This window comes from Carcharhinus amblyrhynchos, chromosome 35 (assembly GCF_965287045.1).
Source record: "Carcharhinus amblyrhynchos chromosome 35, sCarAmb.v2.hapA, whole genome shotgun sequence".
Classification (NCBI taxonomy): Eukaryota; Metazoa; Chordata; class Chondrichthyes; order Carcharhiniformes; family Carcharhinidae; genus Carcharhinus; species Carcharhinus amblyrhynchos.
Window position 1 is genome coordinate 15,648,940 of NC_137358.1, and position 27,691 is coordinate 15,676,630.

The 27,691-nt window shown below is 45.8% G+C and overlaps 1 protein-coding gene across 3 annotated transcripts; it reads left to right on the top strand.

Moving 5' to 3' along the window:
- Positions 1-25,825, top strand: ccdc134 (coiled-coil domain containing 134). Of its 3 annotated transcripts, none has more exons than XM_080217691.1 (8): positions 1-103; positions 1,916-2,005; positions 4,926-5,034; positions 7,010-7,131; positions 10,459-10,543; positions 14,618-14,799; positions 20,557-20,628; positions 25,306-25,825. In XM_080217691.1, the coding sequence occupies exons 3-8, from the start codon at positions 4,932-4,934 to the stop codon at positions 25,429-25,431; spliced, it is 690 nt and encodes a 229-aa protein (XP_080073817.1). In that variant the 5' UTR covers positions 1-103; positions 1,916-2,005; positions 4,926-4,931; the 3' UTR covers positions 25,432-25,825. The 3 variants fall into 3 exon arrangements, with proteins under 3 accessions (XP_080073817.1, XP_080073818.1, XP_080073819.1); XM_080217692.1 differs by having other exon boundaries at positions 4,929-5,034; XM_080217693.1 differs by lacking the exon at positions 1,916-2,005 and having other exon boundaries at positions 7-103.
- Positions 25,826-27,691: the final 1,866 nt, after the last annotated feature.

A 27,691-nucleotide genomic window follows, 5' to 3' on the forward strand; every position in this document is an offset into this window, starting at 1 on the left:
TGGGCGCCGAACTGAGAGGAGCTCCGCGGCGGCTGCACTGGGCCATGCTGCACTGAGCAAAAATAAAACCGGCGCCTGTCACCCTCAAACCCTGCCAGCCCCGGTAGGCCCGACACATCTCATTATTCAGCTGTGGGGATTCTTTTTTGGGGGATTTTTTTTTGCGCGATGTGCAGAAGAGAGAGAGGGAGGGCATTGGAAAGTGGGTTCAGGTAGAGGCAGAATGAGCCGAATGGGGGATGAGGCAGGGGGGCAGCCGGGGCCTTCAGACTGGGCTGGAGCTGGAGCTGCCCCTGGCCTGTCTGCCTGCCTGCCTGTTGGGACTCATGGTGTGAAATCAGAAGCAGACATGGGTGCTGTCAGCTCAGACTGCAGGCTCCTGCACCTGCTGTACTCTCCCCAACCCCGCCCCCCACCATTTAAACTCTGTCTGCTTTATTCAACGCTGAATTAGCCTGGCTCTGCCCTCAATCTGCTGATGCCAAGCTTGTGCCATCAGTGTTTGGTGGGTGCGGGGTCAAAACATCTTAAGACTACTGTTGGGAAACGGCAGCCAATATTCATGCAGCTGGTGTTAACCCATTATCTAGATGGGCTGAATGGTGGGAAAATGGAGAGGACAGCACGGTGGTTAGCACTGCTGCCTCACAGCGCCAGGGACCTGGGTTCGATTTCCAGCTTGGGTTACTGTCTGTGCGGAGTCTGCACATTCTCCCTGTGTCTGCGTGGGTTTCCTCCGGGTATTCCTGTTTCCTCCCACAGTCCGAATGACGTGCTGGTTAGGGTGTGTTGGCCATGATAAATTCTCCCTCAGTGTACCTGAATAGGTGCTGGAGTGTGGTGACTAGGAGATTTTCACAATAACTTTGTTGCACTGTTAATGTTAACTTTAAAACAATACTCATGCTGCTGGTGCCAACCCAATATACAGATGGGCTGGGAAGGGCAGTAGGTGCACACAGAAGGGACACCTCATCACTTCCCCAGCAACGATCTCTGCCTTCAACTTCTCTAGTGGACAGCGGAGAATGCTCAAAACTGAATCCAGACATACTCCCATAAGTGACGGAGGAGGATGACCCTGGGACTGTGATCATGGGTTCCAGATGCTGGGACCTGTCCAACTGGAGGCACCTCTATTTCCGATCAGCATCTCAGGAGGCCATGGAATGGACAGCTAAACAAAACATCCCATTACAAGGGTATCCCGTCATCGAAAAATAGTTGGTCATGGTATTGGAGAGTTTGGCACATTCAGAGGGTTAGCACTGCTACCTTACAGCACCAGGGAGCCGGGTTTAATTCCCAACTTGAGTCACTGTGCGGAGTTTGCATATTCTCCCTGTGTCTTTGTGGGTTTGCTCCGGTTTCCTCCCACAGTCCAAAGACGTACAGGTGAGGTTGATTGGCCATGATAAATTGCCCCTCAGTGTCAGGGGGATTAGCAGGGTTATGTGGGGTTACAGGGTAGAGCCTGGGTGGGATTGTTGTTGGTGCAGACTCGATGGGCCAAATGACTTCCTGCATTATAGAGATTGTATGATAAGTAACTGGTTGCGTAACGAACGTGGGTGGAAGTTATTGTGTTTCTCTAATTCAGGCCGTTTGTGTGTTTCCAATTTTAATTGCTTCACCATTGGCAGCCATGCCTACAGCTGCCTGCGCCCCGAGCTCTGGAATTCTCTCCCCAAACCTCTCCGCCTCTCTATCTCCCTTTCCTCCTTTAGGGCATTCTTTAAAAACCTACCTCACTGACCAGGCTTTGGTCATTTGATTTAGTATTTCCTTGTGTGGCTCAGTGTCAGACTTTAGAAATTTCCTGTGAAGCATATTTCGGTTACGTTAAAGGTTATATGTAAATAGAAAGTGTTGTTAACCTCTTTGTATTAAGACGCTGTCCTCTTACTGATGGCAGATCAAATATTCTTTGACCGTTAACCTGAACAAAAAGTCTAGTTGTTTGCGATTTTGATGGTGAACAGGTCATAAAGAAACTTTGTTACAGGTAAGCTGTATTTATTATTTAGTGATACATCTTACTTTTCTAGCCATTTACTTAACACTTTAGCTAGCCTAGGATTAGGCTACTGTAATGTAACTTTATATGTGGCATCTGAAAACCAAAATTATCCTAAATCTGAAATTTCAGCCCTGGGGATTGAGAATAAAGGATAGTTGATCTGTAACAGCTTTCACAGGCTCACCCAACTGCACAGTCCGGTGGTTGAAGGTGAATGACTGTGCGATAAATGATGTTTTCTTTTTGAAGAAGTGAAAGATAATGGGCGGGATTTTCCACTACCCACAGTGTGTTTTCCAGCAGCAGAGGTGGTTCGCCACTGGCTACCAACGGGGTTTTCCAGTCCCGCCAACATCCATGGTGATTTGTGTGGCTCGTCCACCCCACTGCTGGGTAATCCACACAGCGGGAACGGAGGGGCCATGCCTTCAGAGGGACTGGAAAATCCTGCTAGTGGAAAGGGCTGGAAAATCCCAATGTGTGTGTGCAATTAATATTAATCTGTTGTAACAAATCTAGTAAGGAAGAAGAGCAATTGGGGAAGCAAATGCTTTGAAACATGCTTGGAAATGATTTAAAAATTAACATAAGAACATAATTCATTCTGTTTGAACTGTCTATCGCACGTTGGGTGGCACAGTAGTTAGCACTACTGCCTCACAGCGCCAGGAACCCGGGTTCAATTCCTGCCTTGGGTCACTGTCTGTGTGGAGTCTGCACATTCTCCCTGTGTCTGCATGGGTTTCCTCTGGGGGCTCCAGTTTCCTCCCACAATCCAAACATTTGCAGGTTAGGTGCATTGGCCACGCTAAATTGACCGTTAGTGTCAGGGGGACGAGCTAGGGTAAATGCTTGGGGTCATGGGGATAGGGCTTGGATGGGATAGTGATTGGTACAGATTCGATGGGCCGAATGGGCTCCTCTGCACTGTAGGATTTCATCATTCTAAGTTACAGAAATTTCCAGATTATCAAGCCATCCTTCCATTTTTTTTATCAACAGAGGGATTAATGCACATTCATGGTCAGAACAAAAAAATCTCTGACGCCAAGTCAAAAAGATTAAGAGTAATTAAAGTTTGCTGTTGCTCTGTTTCTGACTGCTGGTATTGTACAAAAGATGTGGACGTTGTTTCTAACAGTCCAGAAACATCAGTAGCTCTGCACCAATTGGAATCTCTGTTAAGTGATCAGAGGACTGGCTAGTATGTAAAATTAAAATTATTCACTAATACGTCAGCCACTCGCCATATGGAACTAATTGGGTATGGCAGTGTGGTTAATTATATTACTAATTAGCAAATAAATTGAGTTCCAGACGTGATTGATGTGCATGTGATCTCAGCACTGTTTCAGACGCTGGTTAATGTGTTCTAGCCATTGCATGTTGATTGGGGTGAACTGTTTGACGAAAGGCTGAGGTTTTTGATTGTTGGGTCAGATGAAATTCCTTGCTCTCTACTTACTGGCTAAAATCTCCACGAACATGGATGGCACAGTGGTTAACACTGCTACCTGACAGCACCAGGGAACTGGATTCCATTCTGGCCTCAGGTCACTGTCTGTGCGGAGTTTGCACGTTCTCCCAGTATCTGCATGGGTTTCCTCCAGGTGCTTCAGTTTCCTCCCACACTGTAAAGATGAGCCGATTAGATTGATTAGCTGTGATAAATTTCCCCTTAATGTCAGGCACAGTAGTAGGGTAAATGAGGGGTTAGGGGAATGGAGTCTGGGTGGGATTATCGGTGCAGGTTTGGATGGAGGAGGCGATGGCAGGAGAGTGGGGGAGGGGTTTGGATGGAGGGGGCTCTGGTGGGAAGGTGGGGGAAGGGGCCAGGTGAATGATGGGGGTGGGGGCGGGGGTGTGGGGGCAGGGGCAGGGGTGGGGGCAGGGGTGTGGGCGTGGGGGGGCGGGTTGGGGGTATTGGGGTGGGGCAGGGGTGTTGGGGGATGTGGGGTGGTGTGGGGGGGGCAATGTGGGAGGGTGGGCAGGGCCGGTGTGTGGGGCGGGGAGGGGGCTGGTGTGGGGGGCGGGGAGGGGGGTGTCTGGGAGAGTGGGGGTGTGGGAGGCAGGGAGGGGGGTGGTGGGGGGTGTCTGGGAGGGTGGGGGTGTGGGAGGCAGGGAGGGGGGTGGTGGGGGGTGTCTGGGAGGGTGGAGGTGTGGGGGGCGGGGAGGGGAGGTGGTCGGGGGGGTGTGGGGGTGGTCGAGGTGGGTGGTCGGGAGGGTCTGGGGGGGCGGGGGTGGTCGGGGAGTGGTGGGGGGGCGGGGGTGGTCGGGGAGTGGTGGGGGGGCGGGGGTGGTCGGGGGGTGGGGGGGCGGTGGTTGGCGTGGGGGGCAGGGGTGAGGGTGGGGGGCCGGGGTGGGGGGGGGGTCGCCGGAGGTAGTGGGGGGGGGGTGGTCGTTGGGGGATGGGGGCTGTGGGGGGGGGGGAGGTTGGGGGGGGTTGTTGGGGGAGGGTCAGATGTGAGGTCTGACCAAACCACCCCCCCCCCCCAATCATTCACCTAACACACAGTACAGAGACATAGGTCTGTTTCTCTGAACTGTGTGTTAGGTGAAATCAGTGTCTGTGGCTTTCACTTTAGCCACACCAGGTTGTGGGTGAGAGTAAATTGGGGGTTTCGTAAGCGAGGTTGATTCCTCTGTTGTAGCCAGGCTGGGAACACTCTAACTCTCCCAGCTTTGGAAGAAAGCTCGCTTTTTGATGCTGTGTGAAGCTCCTTTAACATTCCCACAACATTTCTCCAATTCACTTTTCAAACTGTTAAATTCCAGCCCTTTTCCAGTGAGTGGAAAGAGTCACTGTATTCTGCAGGGTGGTGATACTGCCAGGGTAGATGGATTTCAGTTGATCTAAACAAATACCAGCAAAATAGACTGATGATGTGTTTATTTTTCTTCACAGTAGATCATGGATGTTCTACAGATCTGCGTGATTGTGATGAGTTTATGCTTAAATGCATTCAAACCTTCCAGTGGCCAGAAAGAAAACCTGGATCCAAGTCTAGAAATCTGTATCCTTTCTAGCACTGATGAGTCCTCACTGGGACAATAATGTAAGATATAATCTCGCCACTTCCTCCCAATCTATTTGATTTGACTTCTTATTGTCACATGAATTAGTATAGTGAAAAATATTGTATTGCATGCTAGACAGACAGAACATCCTGTTCATAGAGAAGGAAAAGCGAGAACGCAGTCATAGTTAGGGTGTAGAGATCAATTTAATATAAGATAGGTCCATTCAAAAGTCTGACAGCAGCAGGAAAGAAGCTGTTCTTGAGTTGGTTGGTAGATGTCCTTAGACTTCTGCAACTTTTTTTCCCGATGAAAGAAGGTGGAAGAGAGAATGTTGGGGGTGCGTGCGGTCCTTAGTTATGCTGGCTGCTTTTCCGAGGCAGCAGGAAGTGTAGACAGTCAATGGATGGGCGGCTGGTCTACTTGATGGATTGGGCTTCGTTCACGACTCTTTGTAGTTCCTTGCAGCCTTGGACAGAGCAGGAGTCATACCAAGCTGTGATACAACCAGAAAGAATGCTTTCTATGACGCATCTGTGAAAGTTGGTGAGAGTCATAATGGACGTGCCGAATTTCCTTAGTCTTCTGAGGAAGTAGAAATCTAATCCATTAGAAAGCCAAGGCAAACATGGCAAAGAATGCTGCTTCCTGGGCTAGTCCAGAGGGCCATGGTTTGGCATACACTAGAAGTTCATGCCTGTAGCCGTCACTTGGGCAGCACAGTGGCATAGTGTTTAGAAATGCTACCTCTCCGTGACAGGGACCCAGGTTCGATTCCCGGCTTGGGTCACTGTCTGTGTGGAGTTTGCACATTCTCCCGTCTCTGGGTGGATTCCCTCCTGGTGCTCCGGTTTCCTCCCACAGGGTGAAAGACATGCTGGTTAGCGTGCATTCGCCATACTAAATTCTCCCTCAGTGCACCCAAGCAGGCGCTGGAGCGTGGCGATTTGGGGATATTCACAGTAACTTCATTGCAGTGTTGATGTAAGCCTACTTATGATACTAATTAATAAACTTTAAAGTATAGTCTTGATGACTATCATGGCGAGCCAAGTTTGAACTTGTGGACACAAAAAACTTCTCACTTGCACAGTCCTAAATCTTTTATATTTAATCATAAGATTGTACTCGCATTCTCGACTGCTGAGCCAGTGAAAAGTCCTTTTCCATCCAATACGTCTTATTCCCTCTGTGTGATTTTGAAGTGCTGTCTCAAATCTCTCTCTGATCTCTGTTCTAATGACACCAGCCCACTCAAAAGTTTGACATTCTGATTGATTTGTTTAATGACTGTTGAATGTTGAACTATGCACACGTCTGTAAGGATTACCATCAGAAGCAGGATCCCTGACTAATCAAATAATACCCACAAATCCAGTTCTAGATGCCCTGGACCACTTCAATTAACACAAAGCCAGGACCTTTTCATAGAATCCCTACAGTGCAGAAAGAGGCCTTTCAGCCTATGGAGCCTGCACCAACAGCAATCCTATCCTATCCCAATAACCCCATGTATTTACCCTGCTAATCCCCTGACACTAGGGTCAATTTAGCATGGCCAATCCACCTAACCCACATATCTTTGGACTGTGGGAGGAAACTGGAGCAACCAGAGGAAATCCATGCAGACACGGGGAGAACGTGCAAACTCCACACAGACAGTGACCCAAGTCGGGAATCAAATCCGGGTCCCTGGTGCTGTGAGGCAGCAGTGCTAACCACTGTCCTCCCATGCGGCAGGGTCACTGTGACCCAATTATTCACTATATAAACCCACTGAGTTCTCGGAGATCTTGACAGAATGAATGTTTTCCACAGGTGAAGTGAAACACTGGGCAGGTGTGGCTGGAGACAGGGAGTTGTAAAACAGGAGTTTGTAAAGATTGCAGGTTCAGTGCATTCACTGCACTGTGAACAAAAGCATATTGAATCTGTGGCACTGTATACTTTCCTAAACCACACCGCATTTAGATAGAAAGCTGTTTGAAACAAAACGCAAGGACCAGATGCACGCCTTGAAGAACATGATTGAATTAAATGACATTAATCAGCAGTACAAGATTATCGACATCATGCTGAAAGGATTGTTCAAGGTGAGCAAAGGGAGATGTTCAGGATATAATCAAACCCTGTTTAGTAGTCACCGACTCCATCGCTGTCCCTGACTACTGTCTGAGCCGGATCTGGACTGTCTGAGCCGGATCTGGACCACCTGACCCAGAGGCAGACTGTCTGCAAATATACCGTCCTATCTGACTGCAGGATGGTCCGACTATCCGCTGCATACAACCATTTCCGCTGTCTTTCACATCAGTAACTTCATCCACCTCTGGTTCTGCCTCAGTTCCTCCATTGCTGAACCTCTTACCCATGACTTTGTTCCCTCTGGATTTGATTCTTCCAATGCTCTGCCCCCAAGGCTGACTTTCCAGTTTATAAACGCGAGTTTGTTCAAAACTCTGCCCAGACCCTGACTTGCACCATTCTGTTCACCTAATATCCATTGAAAATTGCTTCATGCTTAAAATTCAAATCCCTCCATGGCCCCTCCTCCCTCCTCTGGTGGTGTCATCCTGCTCTACAATCCTCCAGGGTCACTGCATGCCTCCATCTAGAATCCCTACAGTGCAGAAGGAGGCCATTCGACCCATTGAGCCTGTACCGACCACAATACCACCCAGGCCGTATCCCCATAACTCCACGCATTTACCATAGCTAATCGCCCTGACAAGGGGCGATTTAACATGGCCAATCCACCTAACCCGCACACCTTTGGAGTGTGGGAGGAAACTGGAGCACCTGGAGGAAACCCATGCAGACACGGGGAAAAGTGCAGACTCTGCACAGACAGTGATCCAAGGCTGGAATCGAACCTGGGTCCCTGGTGCTGTGACGCAGCAGTGCTAACCAGTGTGCCACCATGTTCCCTCTTATTCGCTCCACCATTGGCAACCTTGTTTTCACATTTGTCTCAGGAATTCTTTCTTTAGCGTTCTTTTCTTTTAAGATGCTCATTAAAACTGATCTTAAAACAAGAACAGGGAATGCTGTGAAAACTCAGCAGGTCAGGCAGCACCTGGAGGGAGAGAGAAAAACAGGGTTTTTACACTGAAACAGTAAATGTATGGGATAACTTTTAAAAAAGGGTTCAAGATGGAGGAGAAGGGTTGAAGTTGTTGAGTCTGTGATGTGCCTAATTGGATGATGAGGTGTTGCTCCTCCAGTTGCAATGGGATTGACATATATTTGTTCAGGGGATGTGGGTGTCACTGGCTGAGCCAGCATTTATTACCCATCCCTAACTGCCAATCCCCATGTCAGAGGGCATTTAAGAGTCAACCATGTGGCCAGACCAGGTAAGAATGGCAGATTTCCTTACCTAAAGAACATTAGTGAACCAGATGGGTTTTAACAATGATTTCATGATCATCATTAGACTTTTAATTCCAGATATTTATTGGATTCAAATTCACGATCTGCCATGGTGGGATTCGAACCCAAGTCCCCAGAGCTTTACCCTGACTTCGGATTATGAGTTCAGTGACAATAGTACTACTCCACATCCTCATGTGGGCATGAGAGCAAGGTGCTGAGTTAAACTGGCAAGTGACAGGAAGGTTGGGGTCATGCTTATGGACTGAGCGAAGGTGTTCTGCAGTCACCCAGTCTGTGGTTAGATTGACCAATGTAAAGGAAATCTCATTTGGATCAGCAAAGACAAGTAGATTTGTCCTAATACCCTCTCGTAACTTTTGTTTTATGGGATGTGGGCGTCACTGGAAAGGCCAGCATTTGTTGTCCAACCCTAATTGCCCTTAAACTGAGTAGTTTGCTAGGCCATTTCAAAGGCAGTTAAGAGCCAATCACATGTCAGTCTGGAGTCACAGGTAGGCCAGACTAAGTAAGGACAGCAGATTTCCTTCTCTAAGAGGCAAGGTTTTTACATGCCATTGCCCCCCAAGGCTTTATTAATTGAATTTGAAAGGTGACCTTTGGTGATAGTCTGTGTGGAATTTACACATGCTCTCCGTGTCTGCATGGGTTTCTTTTGGTTCATTCGTGGGACATGGGCATTGCTGGCTGGCCAGCATTTATTGCCTATCCCTAGTTACCCTTGATATTGAATGGCTTGCTAGGCCATTTCAGAGAGGAGTTGAGAGTCAACCACATTGCTGTGGTTCTGAAGTAACATGTAGGCCAGACTAGGTAATGACAGCAGATTTCTTTCCCTAAAGGACATTAGTGAACCAGATGGCTTTTTCTGACAATCAGCAATGGTTTCATGGTCACAGTAGATTCTTAATTCCAGATTTTTTTTTGCATTGAACTCAAAGTCCACCGTCTGGCGGGATTTGAACTCGGCTTCCCAGAACATTAGCTGAGTTTCTGGATTAATAATCCAGTGGTAATACCACGAGCCATCACCCCCCCCAGGTGCTCCAGTTTCCTACCACAGTCCAAAGATGGATAGATGGATTGGCCATGCTAAATTCCCAAGATGTGTAAATTAGGGAGATTAGGGGATAGATACATGGGGTTATGGGGATAGGGCCTGGGTGAGATCTTGTATTGGAGAGTCAGTGTAGACTCAGTGGGCCGAATATAGGGATTCTATGTTTGTATGAAATTCCACCAGAGGCCATTGTGGGATTTGAACCCAGATTAGTATCTGGATTGGGCAGGTTCTGTTATGAGTACAGGTTGGACAGACTGGGCTTGTATCCACTGGAGTTAAAGGCCACTTGACCGAAATATGTTAAGATTTTGAAGGGTATTGACAGGGTGGGCGTGGAGAGAAGATGTTTCCTCTTGTGGGAGAATGTAGTACTCGAAGTCACTGTTTAAAAATAAGGGGTCGTTCATTTATAACAGAGATTAGGTGAAAATATTTTTACTTAGAAGGTTGTGAGACTTTGGAACTCTACCTGAAAAGGCAGTGGAAGCAGAGTCTTCGAATATGTTAAAGCAGAGATGGATAGATTCTTGGTAAGCAAAGGGGGGGAATAGGTTATTGGGGTAGGCGGGATGCAGATTTTAAATTGGATTAGCGACGATGTTTCTGAATGGCTTGAGGGGCTGAATGACCTACCCCTGTTCCTTGTTTTCTATGTTTCCAGACAATAAGATCTATTACCAGGGTTCTTGTGAACTTTAAGATGGCTGGTGCCAGATTTGAATTAGTATCAGCGTACACAGAGTTCTGAACCCAGGATCATCTTTATGAAGATCCCTCACAATGACTGGCTGAAAACCTCTTCAAATCAGACACTCCACAAGTTATTAGCAGCCTGAAAGGAAAAACACGGCAGAAACTTGGGGAACTAAACAGAATGAGTTTAAATCTGAGCTGTTCTTCCATAAGGACTGGAAAGTATGAGGTTCTTTAAATTGAAATGCTGTTTGATCTCCATTCTTTGCAGGTATTGGAAGATTCCAAGACAATTCTGACGGGCGCAGATGTGCAAGCTGATGGGCCACTGCCTCATGATGAGAAACTCAAAGATGGTGAGTAGCGGATGAATGGTTTTCTTTATCTCATAAGCGTTTATTTTATCCCTCGTTCGGCCTTGCCGTCAGCAAGGGCTCAGTGAGTGGCATGCTCATCTTTGAGTCAAAGAGTCGTGGGTTCAAATTCCTCTGCAGAGCCTTCAACACATGTTCCAAGTAGACATCCTCAGCACAGTACTGAGGGGGCACTGCCCTGCAAGCGGTGCCATCTTTCAGATGAGCTGATAAACCCCACAGCACCGCTCACCCTCTCGGGCTTGAGCTAGAGTGGACTATGTTATTGAAACATATAAGATCCTGAGAGGGCCTGATAGGGTGCAGAGCAGGAGGATGGGTCCACTTGTAGGGGAAGTTAGAACCAGGGATCATAGTTTGAAAATAAGAGTCTCCCTTTTAAGATTGAGGTGAAGAAAAACGTCTTCTCTGAGGGTCATTCGCATTCTCTTCCCAGAATGTGGTGGAGGCTGGATCATGATTTTATCCAAGGCTGAGACCATAAGACATAGGAGCAGAATTAGGCCACTCGGCCCATCGAGTCTGCTCCGCCTTTCAATCATGGCTGATACTTTTCTCATCCCCATTGTCCTGCTTTTTCCCCTAACCCTTAACCCCAGATCCCCTTATTAATCAAGAACCTACCTATCTCTGTCTTAAAGACACTCAATGACCTGGCCCCTACAGCCTTCTGCGGCAAGAAGATCCACAGATTTACCACTCTTTGGCTAAAGAAATTCCTCCTCATCTTTGTTTAAAAGGATCGTCCCTTTAGCCTGAGTTAGACAGGCTTTTCATAAACAAGGGTTTATCAAGAACATAACCAGATCAGTCATGAACTTAATGAATGGCAGAGCAGGCTGAGAGTGTTGAATGGCTCTTTCTCTTCTGTCTGCATTTCTGTGGGAGGTGGCCTGGTGTTAAATGTTGCTGGACTGGTACTCAGAGGTCCTAAGGGCAACTGGTGAAGTATGAAATCAATTAATAAGTCTGGAATTAAAATCTATTCTTGGTAACAGTGACCATAAAAGTATCATCAAGGGCAGCCGGTGACACAGTGGTTAGCACTGCTGCCTCACAGCGCCTTGGAGCCGTGTTCAAATCCTGGCTCGGGTCACTGTCCATGCGGAGTCTGCATGTTCTCCCTGTGCCTACGTGGGTTTCCTCTGGGTGCTCCGGTTTCTTCCCACAGTCCGAAAGACGTGCTGGTTAGGGTGCAATGCCGTGCTAAATTCTCCCTCAGTATACCCGAACAGGTGCCAGAGTGTGGCAACTAGGGGATTTTTCACAGTAACTTCATTGTAGTGTTAATGGAAGCCTACTTGTGACACTAATAAATAAACTTTACTTTGTCGTTTAAAACAAAAATCTGGTTCACTAATGTCCTTTAGGAAAGGAAATCTGTCATCTTTACCTGGTTTGGCCCACATATAACTCCAGAATCACAGCAATGTGGTTGACTCTGAAATGACCAAACAAGGGCAGTTCAAGAGCAAGTAGGATGGGCAACAAATGCTGGCCTTACCTATGCTCCAACGACTATTTCAATTGGAGAACAGCAAGTTCAGACTGAATTCAGTAAAGGATTACACAGAACTTTGATGGAGTGAATAGAATAATACCACTTTTTATTGGGAAGTCAGTGACATGAGAGGTCATTGTTCGGATGATGACTTCAGAGTGAGAAGAGTTGTGAAGAGGAATTTATTTACACAGTGGGAGTATGGAACACTTTGACAGACAGAGTGATTGAAGTAGAGGGCTTTGCAGCTTTTAATGAAGATTTGGTTGAAAATTAGAATAGAGGTCCCTGGGGAGGGATGACATTTGGCATTGCTCTGTCAGGGAGCTGGCATTGGCACAATGAACTGGAACTTTCCAACAGGAAGATACTTGCTACAATTGAGCTCAATATCATACAATCAACAGAAGTTTTGGTCATTCAGTCCCTTGAGCCTGCTCTGCCAGTGAATAAGATCATGGCTGATCTGATTGTAACTTCAAAACCTCATCCCGCCTAAACCTGATCATCCCCTTTGCTTACCAAGCATCTATCCACCTCTGCCATAATATATTCAAAGATTCTGCTTCTACCACCTTCTCAGGTAAAGAGTTCCAAAGACTCACGACCCTCTGAGAGAAAAAAATTAGTCTCAACTTTGTTTTAAAGGAGCAATGCCTCATTTTTGAACAGTGAACATTTTTGGCCTAGTTCTAGGGCAGCACGGTGGCACAGTAGTTAGCATTACATCTCACTGTACCAGGGAGCTGGATTCATTGCCAGCTCTGGGTGTCTATGTGAAATTTGCACGTTCTCCCCATGTCTGCGTGGGTTTCCTCTGGGTGCTCCAGTTTCCTCCCACAGTCTAAATGTGTGTGGGTTAAGTGGATTGGCCTTAGGAAATGCGTGAGGTTACTGGGATAGAGCGGAGGGGTAGGCCTAGGTAAGATGCTCTTTCGAAGAGTCAGTGCAGACTGGAATGACCGAATGACCTCCTTCTGCACTGTAGAGAGTCTATGATACTATGAGTTCATGATTCTCTCACAAAGGAAACATCCTCTTCACATCCACCTTGTCATGACTCCTCAGGGTCTTATATGTTTCAATCAAGTTACTTCTCACTCTTCTAAATTGCAGTGGATACAAGCTTAGTCTCTTCAACCTCTCCCCGTAAGACAACCTACCCATTCCAGATCTTAGTCTGGACACTCTGGGCTGGGGAGGGGAAAACCATCAAGATATCTACACCAGTGACACCTGCTGGGAACTTCCTTCCTGACAGCATCTTCACCAACCCGACTCCGGCAGTTCATCACCTTTTCAGCAAGGAATGAATAAAACAACATTCACGAGTGTTGGTAACAGCTAAACACATGGTCAGGCCCTACTTTGTCCCCTACAGCTGATTGACCATCTAAAGAAAAAACTTGCATTTATCCAGCATGTTCCACAACCTTTCAGTGTCCCAAAGTGTTTTACAGCCAATGAAGTCCAGTTACTGTTGTAGGAAACAGAGCAACCAAAGATACCACAAACAGCAAAGATATAATGACGATATCATCCCTTTCACTAACGTTGGCTGAGGGAGGATATAGGGGAGACGACTTCCGCTCTTCGTAAAAATATTGATTTATTATTGCCACATGTATTGGGATACAGTGAAAAGTATTGTTTCTTGCACATTATACAGACAAAGCATACCGTTCACAGAGTACATAGGGGAGGTGAGGGTACAGAATGTAGTATTACAGTCATAGCTAGGGTGTAGAGAAAGATCAATTTAATATATGGTAGATCCATTCAGAAGTCTGATGGCAGCAGGGAAGAAACTTCTTGAGTTGGTTGGTACATAACCTTAGACTTTTGTATCTTTTTCCCGACGGAAGAAGGTGGAAGAGAGAATGTCTCGGTTAGAATAGAATCTTTACAATGCAGAGGGAGGCCATTTAGCCCATCGAGTCTGCACTGACCACAATCCTACACGGCCCCTATCCCCAAAGTCCCACATATTTACCCTGCTAGTCTCCCTGACACTAAGGTACAATTTAGCGTGGCCAGTCAAGCTAACCCACACATCTTTGGGCTGTGGGAGGGAATCGGAGCACTCAGAGGAAACCCACACAGACACGAGGAAGATGAGGAAACCCACACAGACACGAGGAAGATGTGCAAACTCTGCACAAACGGTGACCCAAGCAAGGAATAAAACGTCAACCTCTGGCGCTGAGGCAACAGTGCTAGTCACCGTGCCGCCCCAACAGAGGTAACATTTCAAGTCTGGATGACTCTTCGTCAAAGCTTGACAAAGAGTCATCCAGAATTGAAATGTTGGCTCTATTCTCTCCCCACCGATGCTGTCAAATCTGCTGAAATTTTCCAGCATTTTCTGTTTTAGTGTCAGATTCCAGCATCCATAGTATTTTGCTTTATTATTTGGGTGCTGGTCTCATGCTGCCTCCAAGCTGGAACATTTTTTCTGTTTGATTTTTCTGTCTCTAGAGCAGGTATTTTTTTTTAGACTGACGCAAATAAACTTTCCACTGCCCATAATGAGCCAATCCCACTTTGCTTTTCAGCTTATTCCCACATTGTTGAAAACACAGCCTTCTTTGGGGATGTGACTCTGCGGTTTCCGAAGATTGTCCACCATTACTTTGATCGCAACTCCAACTGGAACCACTTAATCAGATGGGGCATCAGTTTCTGTAATCAGACAGGAGTTTTCGATGGAGGGCCACACACACAGCTTCTCAGTCTGGTGAGAGAGATGAGGGTTTGCAGACTTGGTTAATCTCCAGTGCATGAAACTATTGACCTACGTATAAAATGTGTGGACTTGGAAAATGGCACAGGGTGTCAGAGATTCAATGGGTCTGTGAGATGGGTTCACAGTTTCATCCCACCAATCTGAGAAAGAGACAACTGGCACCTCTTTTTTAATTCAGTTGTGGGACACGGGGGTCGCTGGCTAGGTCAATGTTTATTTCCCGTCCGTCGTTGCCCCTTGAGAAGGTGGTGGTGAGCTGCCTTCTTGAATCACTGCAGTCCATGTGCTATGGGTTGACCTACAATGCCATTAGGGAGGGAATTCCAGGACTTTGACCCTGTGACTGCAAAGGGAAAGTGATATATTTCCAAGTCAGGATGGTGAATGGCTTGGAGGGGAACTTGTAGGTGGTGTTAACAAGGTAAGACTAGACTGCTCTTCTGGACTCCAGGGCACAAACTGCCAGTCCCTCCTCAACCCATGATCCGTGCCCTCCTGCCAATTGGCTCAGCTTCCTGCCAGAGCAATCCATAGGGTCCTCACCAGTCATGTGGCCCTTGGAACATGCACTCCCCCACCCCCAGGTTCAAGGGCCAGCAAACTACTACTACAGCCTTTCCCCCAAAATCTGAAATACTCCTAATACAAAGTGGGTCTCCAAAGAAACTTCTGGAAACTCATCAAAGATTCAAATGGTTCGGGTTCTACCTGGCTGTATTAGAGTGACTCAGTTTAGTTGCAGACTCATTTGCATTTAAAGGGCCAGACTGGACAGACGAGGGTGGCAGGTTTATTAATCCTGGGTCCAGTGGTTCTTTGTCAGCTTCAAGCTACTCCTTTTCCTCACCCATGGGTTGCTCAGTCCCCACATTCTCCACTGAAATTCCAATAGTCAGACTTGACAGCCTTGAACTTACTCAGGGATCGCATAAGTAAAGCCTATATCCATTACTGCACTCCTCTTCAAGTAGTCTACGTATTTCCTCAGCCTGCATCCTTGTGCCTCCACGACATGAGAGACTGATCTTGTTCACTCCACTATGTTACCAGCCACCTATGCTGGGCCTGCTGTAAAGTTTCTAAGCAAAAATAGAAACTTTACAGGTTGAGGGAGCTAGGTCTTTTCTCCCTGGAGAGACGAAGGATGAGAGGCAACCTGATAGAAGTTTGTAAGATGTTGAGAGATATAGATAGGGTGGATTCTCAGAGGCTATTTCCCAGGGCTGAAATGGTCGCTACGGGAGGACACAGGTTTAAGGTGCTGGGGAGTAGGTACAGAGGAGATGTCAGGGGTAAGTTTTTCACTCAGAGGGTGGTGAGTGAGTGGAATTGGCTGCCGTCAGTGGTGGTGGAGGCGAACTCGTTGGGGTCTTTAAAGAGACTTCTCGATGAGTACATGGTATTTAATGGGATTGAGGGTTATAGATAGGCCTGGTAGGTAGGGATATGATCGGTGCAACCTGTGGGCCGAAGGGCCTGTTTGTGCTGTAGTGTTCCCAGGTATCTTTTAGATGGAAGTGGTCGTGGGTTTGGAAGGATCTTTGGTGAATTTCTGCAGTGCATCTTGTAGATAGTACACACTGCTGCTACTGAATATTGGCAGACGTCTTGAGAGTGACTCACCTGCTTACATGCTCTATTGTGAAGTGATGCTATTCCAAGTCCACACCACAGACAAGTTATTCTTCCTAATGCCCGCATTTAAGCTCTACATAAACCCTTTTCATCTCCTCCTATCAGCATATCATAGAATCCCTACAGTGCAGAAAGAGGCCTTTTGGCCCGTTGAGTCTGCACCAACCACAATCACATCCCCATAACCCCACACATTTACCCCAGCTCGTCCCCCTGACACTAAGGGGCAATTTAGCATGGCCAATCCACTTAACTCGCACATCTTTTGACAATGGGAGAAAACCAGAGAACCCAGAGGAAACTCATACAGACATGGGGAGAATGTGCAAACTCAACACAGTCACCCAAGCCAATACTCTTCTATTGCTTTCTCCCTCATGTTAATCTAGCTTTTTCCTTAAAAACATTAATACTATTCGCCTCAACCATTCCATGTAGCAGTGAATTCCACTTTTAACTACTCTGGGTAAATAGGTTTCTCCTGTATTCTTTCCTATATTTGATTTATTGGTGAATATATTATACTTATTGTCCTTGATTGGTCTGGAACTGCTTCTCTGTGTCCACCTTATAAAATCCTTTTATGAAGACCCTTATTGGGTCATCCCAGCCATCATTTCCAGAGAAAGGTGGCCTAGTCTCTCACTCTCCCTTGATAATTTTAACCTCTCAGTCCTGGTATTACCCTCATGATTCTTTGTTTGCATTTTCTCCAATGCTTTTCACATGTGACCACCAGTGCTTGATGCAGGTTTGATCTAACTTCTCTGCTTTTAAATTCTAGAAAGAAATTCCAGGCCCTGTGATTTTTTTGGTGCTTTATTTTCCTGGCCTTAGCCTGCTTTTCACTTCTTTTAATCCTTTGTGTTTTTATGTCTCTGAGGAATTGAAAGAGGAGGAAAGGGAGAAAGATAATGAAGATTTATTTTTGTCAGTTTAAGTTGCTTTTTAGCAGCAATGTCAGCTGCCATTGACACCACCTTTAGAAAATCAATGCCATGTATCCACTCGCTGGTACTGAGTTCACACGAGCAGAATATTCAGATATACCTTCTGTTTCTTACAATTTTCTGACTAACATGAACCATAGGGTGGCATGGTAGCACAATGGTTAGCACTGCTGCCTCAGAGCTCCAGGAACCTGTGTTTGATTCCCGGCTTGGGTCACTGTCTGTGTGGAGTTTGCACATTCTCCCCATGTCTGTGTGGGTTTCTGCCGGGTGCTCTGGTTTCCTCCCACAGCCCAAAGATGTGTGGGTTAGACTGATTGGCTGTGTTAAGTTGCCCTTTAGTGTTCTGGGATGCGTAGCTTAGAGGAATTGGTGGGGTAAATATATGGAGTTACAGCGATAGGGCCTGGGTGGGATTGTTGTCGGTGCAGACTCGATGGACTGAATGACCTCCTCCTGCACTGTAGGGATTCTATGATTCATAGTTTATTCTGTTTATGTCAACTTGGATGATGGAGAGCCTTAGAATCTCGACATGATCTACCTCTGTGAACTTGAACATCTTTGCTGTCAGTATTTTGACTTGCGCCAAGTTTCTGTTCACTGTACTCACTGACCTCCATTGACTTCTGGTCCAGCAAGGCCTCAGTTTTAAAACTCTCATCCCAGTTTTCAAATCCCTCCTGCCATGGCATCGCAGATCCCTTTCTTTGTAATCTCCTCAAAAGTCACAGCCCTTTGTGATATCTGAGCATCTCCAGTTGTCTGGCTGTGGGCATTCGCCATTTTTATTGCTCCAGCAGTGGGAGCTGTGCCTTCATTAGCGTTGCCAACTATGATTAAATGTACTCATGGAGGTTTCATCACATGACGCTCCAGTCTTCACTCAGCCAACAGATCCACCCTTGTGACACCAACTGGAAAGCAAGAAGTCCCGTTACCCAATTGAATGATGCTTGACTGTCAACCATGAAGCCTTTTCCCCCGCCTTCCCCCAGTTTCAATAGTTTTATGTTTGATAAAGAGAAATGTTAAAACAAAATAGAGGGGAAAACGTCTTTTCTCCAGGGTTTCACAGAGCAATGTCCCGAAGATCAATCTTCAATTCCTGGAGGGTTGGCAACCCCACCTTCAACTGCCTAGACCCTAAGTTCTGAAACTCTTCATTTCTCTCTGTCTCTTCCTTTTTGAAACGCATCTCTTTGGACCAAGTGTTTGGACACCTGTCCTGATTTCCTCTTAGTGACTTGGTGTCAAATGCCTGTGGAGTGAAGCATCTTGGGACTGTTTATCATGTTAAAGGTGCTATATAAATTCAATCTGTTGCTACCAAACCCTCGCACTGAAGCATAACCTGCATAACAAAGTTTGGGCTATCATTATGGGACACAAGTTTCGGCACTAGGGAATACAGAGACATCTGATCAGCCTCTTTTATTCATCAAATCAGTGTAACCCTATATGCTATGTCCACTACACTGGTGATGATAGTAACCTGCATACAAAAATGACAGTCAGAAAAAGACCATCAAGCCTGCCCCATACTCATGACTCTTGAAGCATCATGACTAGATATCCCTTTCCCCCAGCCACAGCCACATATCTTCTGATTTATTATTGTCACATGTATTAGCATACAGTGAAAAGTATTGTTTCTTGCGCACTGTACAGACAAAGCATACCGTTTATAGAGAAGGAAAGAAGAGAGTGCAGAATGTGATTTACAGTCATAGCTAGGGTGTAGAGAAAGATCAACTTAATGCAAGGTAGGGCCATTCAAAAGTCTGATGGCAGCAAAGAAGAAACTGTTTATGAGTTGGTTGGTACATGATCCCATTCTTTTGTATCTTTTTCCTGACAGAAAAAGGTGGAAGAGAGAATGTCTGGGGTGCATGGGGTCCTTGATTATGCTGGCTGCTTTTCCCAGCTATCCCCAGGAGATACAAAGAAACAGCTTCAAGAAATTATTTCAAAGTTTAAAAATTCTGCCTCTGATTTCCTCAGGTGGTCAAAACCAACCCAGAAGATGGCATTGACTATATTCATGTTAAATGTTAAATCACACCTTTTATAAGGTGCCATCTCTATCCCATTTTGGAAGCGTGCAGAGGGGCTGCACATACCACATGACCAGCAGCCTATTTCAGTGCGTCTCTGCTCTCAGGGAACCGAGAAACTGCCGAACATCGAGCCTATTCTGACTTTGCTAAAGCTCAAATGCATGATCGCTGATCCTCTTGATCTGTCAAACTGACAATCCACAGGGCAGTCAGTCTAACCTCAGTGGTGGGTAAACTATTGGAAATGATTCTGAGAAACAGAATTAATCTACATTTGGAGAGGCACAGGTTAATCAACAACACTCAGCATGGTTTTGTTAAGGGGAGGTCACGTCTGACCAACTTAATTGAATTTTTCGAAGAGGTGACCAGGTGTGCATTTTATTAGTGTCACAAGTAGACTTACATTAACATTCCAATGAAGTTACTGTGAAAATCCCCTAGTTGCCACATTCTGCCTGTTTGGGTACACAAATGGAGAATTTAGCATGGCCAATGCACCTAGCCCAAATGTCTTTTGGACTGTGAGAGGAACCAGAGCACCCGGAGGAAACCCACGCAGACATGGTGAGAATGTGCAAACTCCGCACAGACAGTCACCAAAGCCAGGAAACGGGGTCTCTGACGCTGTGATGCAACAATGCTAACCACTGTGCTGCCCCCATTGAGGGCAATGCATTTGACATAGTCTGCTTGGACTTCAGCAAGGCTTTTGATAAGGTCCCATACGGGAGACTCTTGGTGAAGGTAAGGACCCATGGGATCCAAGGAGATTTGGCAAATTGGATCCAGAACTGGCTGAGTGGCAGGAAGCAGAGGGTGATGGTTGAGGGGTGTTTTCTTGACTTGAGGACTGTGTCCAATGGGGTTCAGTGTTGGAGCCCTTGCTGTTTGTGTTTATATAAATGATTTAGACTTGAATGATCGATACAGTGAGATGATCAATAAGTTGGTGGATGATACAATAATTGGTGAGATGGTAGCTGATTTGAAGGACCAAATAACCAGCATTTGCTCCTAATTCATATGTTCATAGTTTAATATGCAGAATGGAAGTGTTGAATCTACACAATGCTTCATGTTTTTTATTCTCTGCCCAACAGATGGCGCAGGAGCTAGGGATCAGTGAAAAATCTCCAGACTATAAAAATCCATTCAAAAATGAGGATGAAGATGTAAGTAAATAACTTTTCCAAAGCCAATTATTTCTGGAACAGGTCAGTAGTTTCTTATGTGGGGCTTATAGCTTAAAGGATACCACTGTGCATCAAGCATAACTAACCAGGAGTCTCTCCTGCTCTTGCCACCAGCCATTGTGTGTTTGGAAGGATTTTACAGGTTCATAGTCAGTCTGTTTGGCCATGTTATGAACACACCTTCTTTGGCCATCAAATCCTGGGATGGGACTCGAACCCGGAGCTTCTGGCTCAGAGGCAGGGACACTAACCCACTGTCCCATGATTTTAATATTGAATCTCCTCTCGATCAGAACAACCACAGCCCTTCTCCAACCTGTCCTCGTAACTGAAGTTCCTCATTCTTAGAACTATTCTCTTCTGCGTCCTCTCTAAAGTCTTCACACCTCCTTGTTGTGCGGTGCCAGATTTGAACCTTTATAAAGGTTATCAACTTTCCTTGCTTTATACTTGATTTATAAAGCCTGCGTGTGTATTTTTTTTCAACTACTTTCTCAACCTGCCCTGCCACTTTCAACAGTTTGTGCACAAGTACCCGCAAGTCACTGTTCCCAAACCCGCTTGATGTGAACACCAAAATCTAGGCTGACACTCCAGTGCGGCACTGAGGATGAGACTTAAAATCGAGGCTGAATCTGCTGACTCAGAGGGTGTGACAGATGCCATGGCTCCGGTTTGAAGCAGAGCAAAGGAGTTATCCCTAATGTCCTGATCAATATTTATTCCTTGACCAACACCATGTATACACATTATCTGGCCGATATGTTGTTGCTGTTTTTGGAATCTTTCTGTGCACAAAGTGACTGCCAAGTTTCCTACATTATAACAGTGATGACAATGAAGTGATTCATTGGCTGAAAATTTCCTCACAACTAAAGTGTCAGATAGGTGATAAGCTGGAAGCTAATTAATTTAAAAAAAATTCAAAGTGCTGCAGTTTGTTCAACAGCACGGTAACGATGAAACAGGCAATGAAAGTTAGCTTCCACCCTATGAGTTGTACTGTTCCTCGTGTGTGCTGTCCGTGTGTGTGTGTTATGTGTCTGGTTTGTTTGCGTGATTGGTGTGTATTTTGTGTGAGGTTTGTGTGTATGTGTTGTGTGTATTTTGTGTGTGCAGTTTGCATGTATATTGTATGTGTCTGTGTGGTGTGTGTATTTTGTGAGTGTGGTTTGTGTGTGTCTGTGGTGTGTGTGGTTTGTGTGTGTGTGTCTGTTGTGTGTATTTTGTGTGTGGTTTGCGTGTGTATCATGTGCATCTGTATGATGTGTGCACGTATTTTATGTGTGTGTGTGCAGATTCACAAATCACTAAATTAATAGCCGAATAAGCCATAAAAAGAGCAAAAAAAGCATTGACGTTCATTTCTAGACAGATAAAATTGGAGAATGTTTTGTTAAACTTGTAAACCTCAATTAGGCTACATTGAGACTGGTCTTGTTACAAGATAGATATAGAAGCACTGGAGAAAGTGCAGAAAGATACAGCCTGCATTTAGGTGGCACCTTTAGCATAAGAAACTGGTCCAGGTCAGTTCACTGGAGTATGATGGAAGATATAGAGGCACTGGGGAGATAAAAAAAAGATTTATGAGGCTGATGATGGAACTGATAGGTTACAACTGTCAACAAAACTAAACTGCTTTCTGTAGAAAAGAGAAGACAGAAACCAAAGAGAAGTCTTTAATCTAAGGAAGTGGTTTAATAGGGTAGATGTGGAAAATACGTTCCCCTAATGTGGGGCGAGCACAAACCGAGGGGAATAGGTGTTGCTCATAGGGGGAGATAAAGTAGGGTGCGAGGAAATTAGTGTGGAGCACAGGCCCCAAGTTTAAGTTCTTATTTATTAGCCACAAGAAGGCTTACATTAACACTGAAATGAAGTTACTGTGAAAATCCTCTAGTTGCCACACTCTGGCACCTGTTCAGGTACACTGAGGGAGAATTTAGCATGGCCAATGCACCTAACTGGCACGTCTTTCAGACTGTGGGAGGAATCCGGAGTTCCCGGAGGAAACCCACGGACACTCGGGGAGAACGTGCAAACTGCATGCAGACAGCTGGGAATTAAACTGGGTCCCTGGCGCTGTGAGGCAGCTGTGCTAACCACTGTATCACCGTGCTGCCCAACCAGCATAGACCAGCTGCCCTGAATGGCCTGTTCCTGTGTTGTCAATGCTCTGTATTCCCATGAAGAGTTGTGGTTGCAGACATAACCACAGCTGTTGCATCTGCTGTAAGTGGGATTTTCAGGGAGATTTGAAACAGTAACGTTTGTATATAAATGCCAGTCTTTTTCAGTTTTGTAACTCAAAGAGGAAGTGAGTTTTCTATCTTTAGGGAATGCCCACCAATCAATGACCTAATTGATCTGCAAGGACATGGAAACAATTTGAAAATTTAGGTTACGAAATATTTAAAAATACACAACTAAAAAGTTGTCAGTTTCATGCGCCCAGTTTAGTCGGGGAGTTAATTTGGAATGAACAAAATATGTAAATTTAGATCAGATTTGAAGATGAAGATTATCGTGTAAAACCCTGAAGTGAAGCTGGAGGCTGAGAAAAATGAGCTGTTGTCAGCAGTAGCTTCTGACTTTCTGGAAAGCTTTGTCAAGCTGTAAGCATCTAATTCGAAGAAACACTTGTGTCTGTGGTTTGTGTATTTTGCAGTGAACTATCTCATTATTAGAAAAGAAGGTTATACTATGAATCAACCATCATCATAAAATCCCTACAGTACAGAACGAGGTCATTTGGTGCATCGAGTCTGCACCAACAACGATCCCACCCAGGCCCTATCCCCATAACCACATGTATTTACCCTGCTAGTCCCCCTGACACTAAGGGGCCATCTCACTCACACCTGTTCCCCATAACCCAAAGTATTTAGCCTATTACCCCTTACCTACACATCTTGAGGAAACTAAAAGGGCAATCTAGCATAGCCAGTCCTCCTGACGGGCACATCTTTGGACTGTGGGAGGAAACTGGATCACCAGAGGAAACCCACGCAGTCGAGGAGAACATGCAGGCTCCGCATAGACAGTGACTCAAGTCTGGAATCAAACCTGGGTCCCTTGTGCTGTGAGGCAGCTGTGATAACCACTGTGCTGCCCAGAGCACTGGCATTTTTTGTCACAATTTTATGTAGACAATTTTTTTTTGCAAGGTCCTTATTTTTTTTCCTAATTCTCTTGAATGTTGCTGTGCACTTTCTGTGACAACAATAAACAGGTTCCCCTGATCCAGCTCAGTTTTCACCCCATGGCCTTTCCCATACCACTCAACATTGTATATTATTCTTTGGCACTGGGTATGTGTGCACACTGGGAGAGTGTGAATGTAATCCATCTCATAATCAACGGGGTAAATCTGACATTTTCCATTCTTTCTGAACTGGGATTATTTTTGCTAACCTATGATGCTCTGTTCAGCTGCCCAGTTAAGAAACTGATGAGGCTCAGTAAGCTGAGGGCAGTGGATCTAAAAAGAAAAGATCTTGCATTCCGACAGCCTTCCAAAACCACCCAAAATGATTTACAGCTAATGAGATACTTCTGAAATAGCGTCATCTGTGCAACAATGTGCAATTTACTGCACTGGAAATGGACAAGCCGTGTATCACTTTAAGATGTGCAGTTGTGTAGCAGTCTTAATGGGACTGTGCAGCAGTACAAATGAGCTGCACGTAGGATCAAGAAATTAAAGAAAACTTTAGTTTCTGTTCTAGGAAATGTACTGGCCAATTTTGCATCCTGCAAACAGTGATGTGAAAATGACCAGGTCATGGTTTTAGTGATGTTGGTTGAGGATTAATGTTTACCAGGGCACCAGAGAAAATTCCCTTGCTGTTCTTCAGAATAGCGACCTTAACATTCAATGTGGAGGGTAGAGGGGGCTTGAGTTTAATTCTTGTCCAAGAAAGGTGTCCCTCCTCCTGCCATGACGGGTTTTCCTGAGATGCAGGCAGATGGCCTGGTGGCGGTATCTTCTGTCCCAGTGATGTCTGTGGCATTTTGCGTTGCTTGCCGGCCTTACTGTCAGGAAACCTACCGCATGGGGTTGCCATTGGCAGGAAGGGCTGGACAACACTGCGGGTGGGAAGGGCTGGAAAATTTCAGCCCAGCATCTCCGCCCCCTGTTGAGAACCTCAGCTTAAATTATAGAATCCCTACAGTGCAGAAGGAAGCCATTCAACCTATCGTCCACAACCCCAGCCATCCCTATCCCCCAGCCCCACGTATTTACCCTGCTAGTCCCCCTGACATTAAGGGGCAATTTAGCATGGCCAATCAACCTAAGCCGCACATCTTTGGACTGTGGGAGGAAACTGGAGCACCTGGAGGAAACCCATGCAGACACGGGGAGTATGTGCAAACTCCACATTGACAGTGACCCAAGCTGGGAATTGAACCTGGGTCCCTGGGCACTGAGAGGCAGCACCGCTAACCACTATGCTACCGTGTCGCGCTGGGTTTTGGTATTCAAGTTTAGAATGGGACTGGAACTCGTGATCTCCCTCCTGAGCAGTGAGAATGCGAGCCACAGTTGACTGAACTAGCCACGGAGCTCTGAACTTGAGTTGCTGTAATTCTTCTTTCCATTCGTAAGCATTGGAGATCTACCACAATGTTTTTTTAAAATATATTTTACAGTTCCTTCACAATAATGATGCTTTCCATAAAGCCTTGAAAGACGAAGAGAAAAGACGGAAGAAAGAAGACAAAAGGAAAGAGCTTAGGAAAGGCCCGAGGATCACAAAGACAAGATCCGAGTTATGACCCACTGAGAAAGCTGACCGCCACTGGGACCATATCTGCTGTTGGCTGGAGCTGCTTGAAATCTTTCACCGGCACAAATATCTATATACATTTGAATGAAATCGCCTCAGGATGGCAGTAACCTGTACAGTTTTCTCTCATTAGAGCTGCTCTTTTTCCTTTAAAAAGGAAGATTCATTATAAGGACCACAATTTTTTTTGGTTTATGCAAATAAAATGGATGGAATCAGTGAATTGAATCCCTGAAACAGTGGGAAGAATCCCAGAATATGATGTAACATGTTTTGAGTTATTCCATCACCATCAAACAGTGGTCCTGATTATAAGGATGTGCAAGGCCTTTGTATAATAAGTTGGACTGCTGTTTAGTAATAAAATGCAAGGTCTGAAAGCATGTGATCTGAACAAATGGTTTAGACTCCTTGCAATGCACATGGAATTGTAACTTACTGACCGGAGCTTCTATTTCTCTGCTCGCCCAGCCTGTGGTTTTCTGTTTTAAATGAATGAACTGAAAGTTGACATGTAAGCTTGCAAACGGCAAACCCTGGCCGTGGAGCTGCTGTAAATCAACATATATGTTTAATCTTTGAAGCAGGTTAGCTGTAATATTTTCCCCTGCGACACACAAAGCTGGCACAGAGAATTCTCATTTTCAGAATGCAGTGTTCATTCGCCCCTCATTGTGTCTCATCCCCAGACCTCTCCAACATTGCTGCGCTTCTCAATTCTGCCCTCTTGTGTGTCCCCAATTCGCTCCATCAGTGGCTATGCCTTCAGATGTTTGGACTGTCTACTCTGGTGGTCTTTCCCTAAAGCCCATCCCCCTCTCCCTCCTTTTTAACACTCAATAAAGCCTATCTCTACACTAATCTCTCCCTGTGGAGCCAGGAGTCCATTAAATTTTTTTTTCACATTGCTGACTAGACAGACATTTTCAATCTCCAATCCCAATTGTAGTGAGCTGCCTGTTTGAACCTTGAAGTAAGTATACTCATAGTGCTGTTATGGAAAGAATTTTGATTGACAGTGCTCCGGAATGATTTGGGACATTTTACTTGCATTTAAAAATGCTGTGTTTGTTTTATTCGTTTATGGGATGTAGGCATTGCTGGCTGGGCCAGTGCCTATTGCCCATCCCTAATAGCCATAGAAACTAGAAGCAGGAGTAGGCCATTTGGCCCTTCAACCCTGCTCTGCCATTTGTTTGGATCATGGTTGATCATCAACTTCAATATACTGATCCCTTCCTACCACCCCCCCCATATCCCTCAATCCCTTTAGCCCCCAAAAGCTATATCTTATTTCTTCTTGAAATCAGATCACGACTTAACATAAGAACATAAGAAATAGGAGCAAGAGTAGGCCATCTGGCCCTTCGAGCCTGCCCCGCCATTCAATAAGATCATGGCTGATCTGTCGTGGCTCAGTTCCACATTCCCGCCCTCTCCCCATAACCCTTAATCCCCTCGCTTATCAAAAACCCATCAACCCATCAATCTTAAAAATATTTAGCGAGGCAGCCTCCACCACCTCAACGGGCAGAGAATTCCAGAGATTCACCACCCTTTGAGTGAAGAAGTTCCTCCTCAACTCCGTTCTAAACCGCCCCCCCCCTTTATCTTGAGGCTGTGCCCCCTAGTCCTACTGTCCTTTCTGAGCAGGAAGAGTTTCTCCACCTCTATCCTATCCATCCCATTCATCATCTTATATGTCTCAATGAGATCTCCCCTCATTCTTCTAAACTCTAACGAGTACAAGCCTAGTTTATTCAGCCTCTCCTCATAGCTCAACCCCCTCAACTCCGGCATCAGCCTAGTAAACCTCCTCTGCACTCCCTCCAAGGCCAAAATATCTTTGCGTAAGTACGGCAACCAAAACTGCACACAGTACTCCAGCTGCGGCCTCACCAATGCCCTATACAGCCGCAGCAAGACCTCCCTACTTTTATATTCAATCCCCCTCGCAATGAAGGCCAGCATCCCATTAGCCTTCCTGACCACCTGCTGCACCTGCAGGCTGGGTTTTTGCGATTCATGCACAAGGACCCCGAGGTCCCTCTGCACCGTCGCCTGCTGCAGTTTTTCACCACGTAAGTAATAGTCCTTCCTACCATTATTCCTACCAAAGTGGATCACCTCGCACTTGCCAACATTAAATTCCATTTGCCAGTTCCTGGCCCATTTGCCCAGCCTATCTAGATCCTTCTGCAGACTCTCCACACCCTCTGCGCAATTTGCCATTCCACCAATCTTGGTGT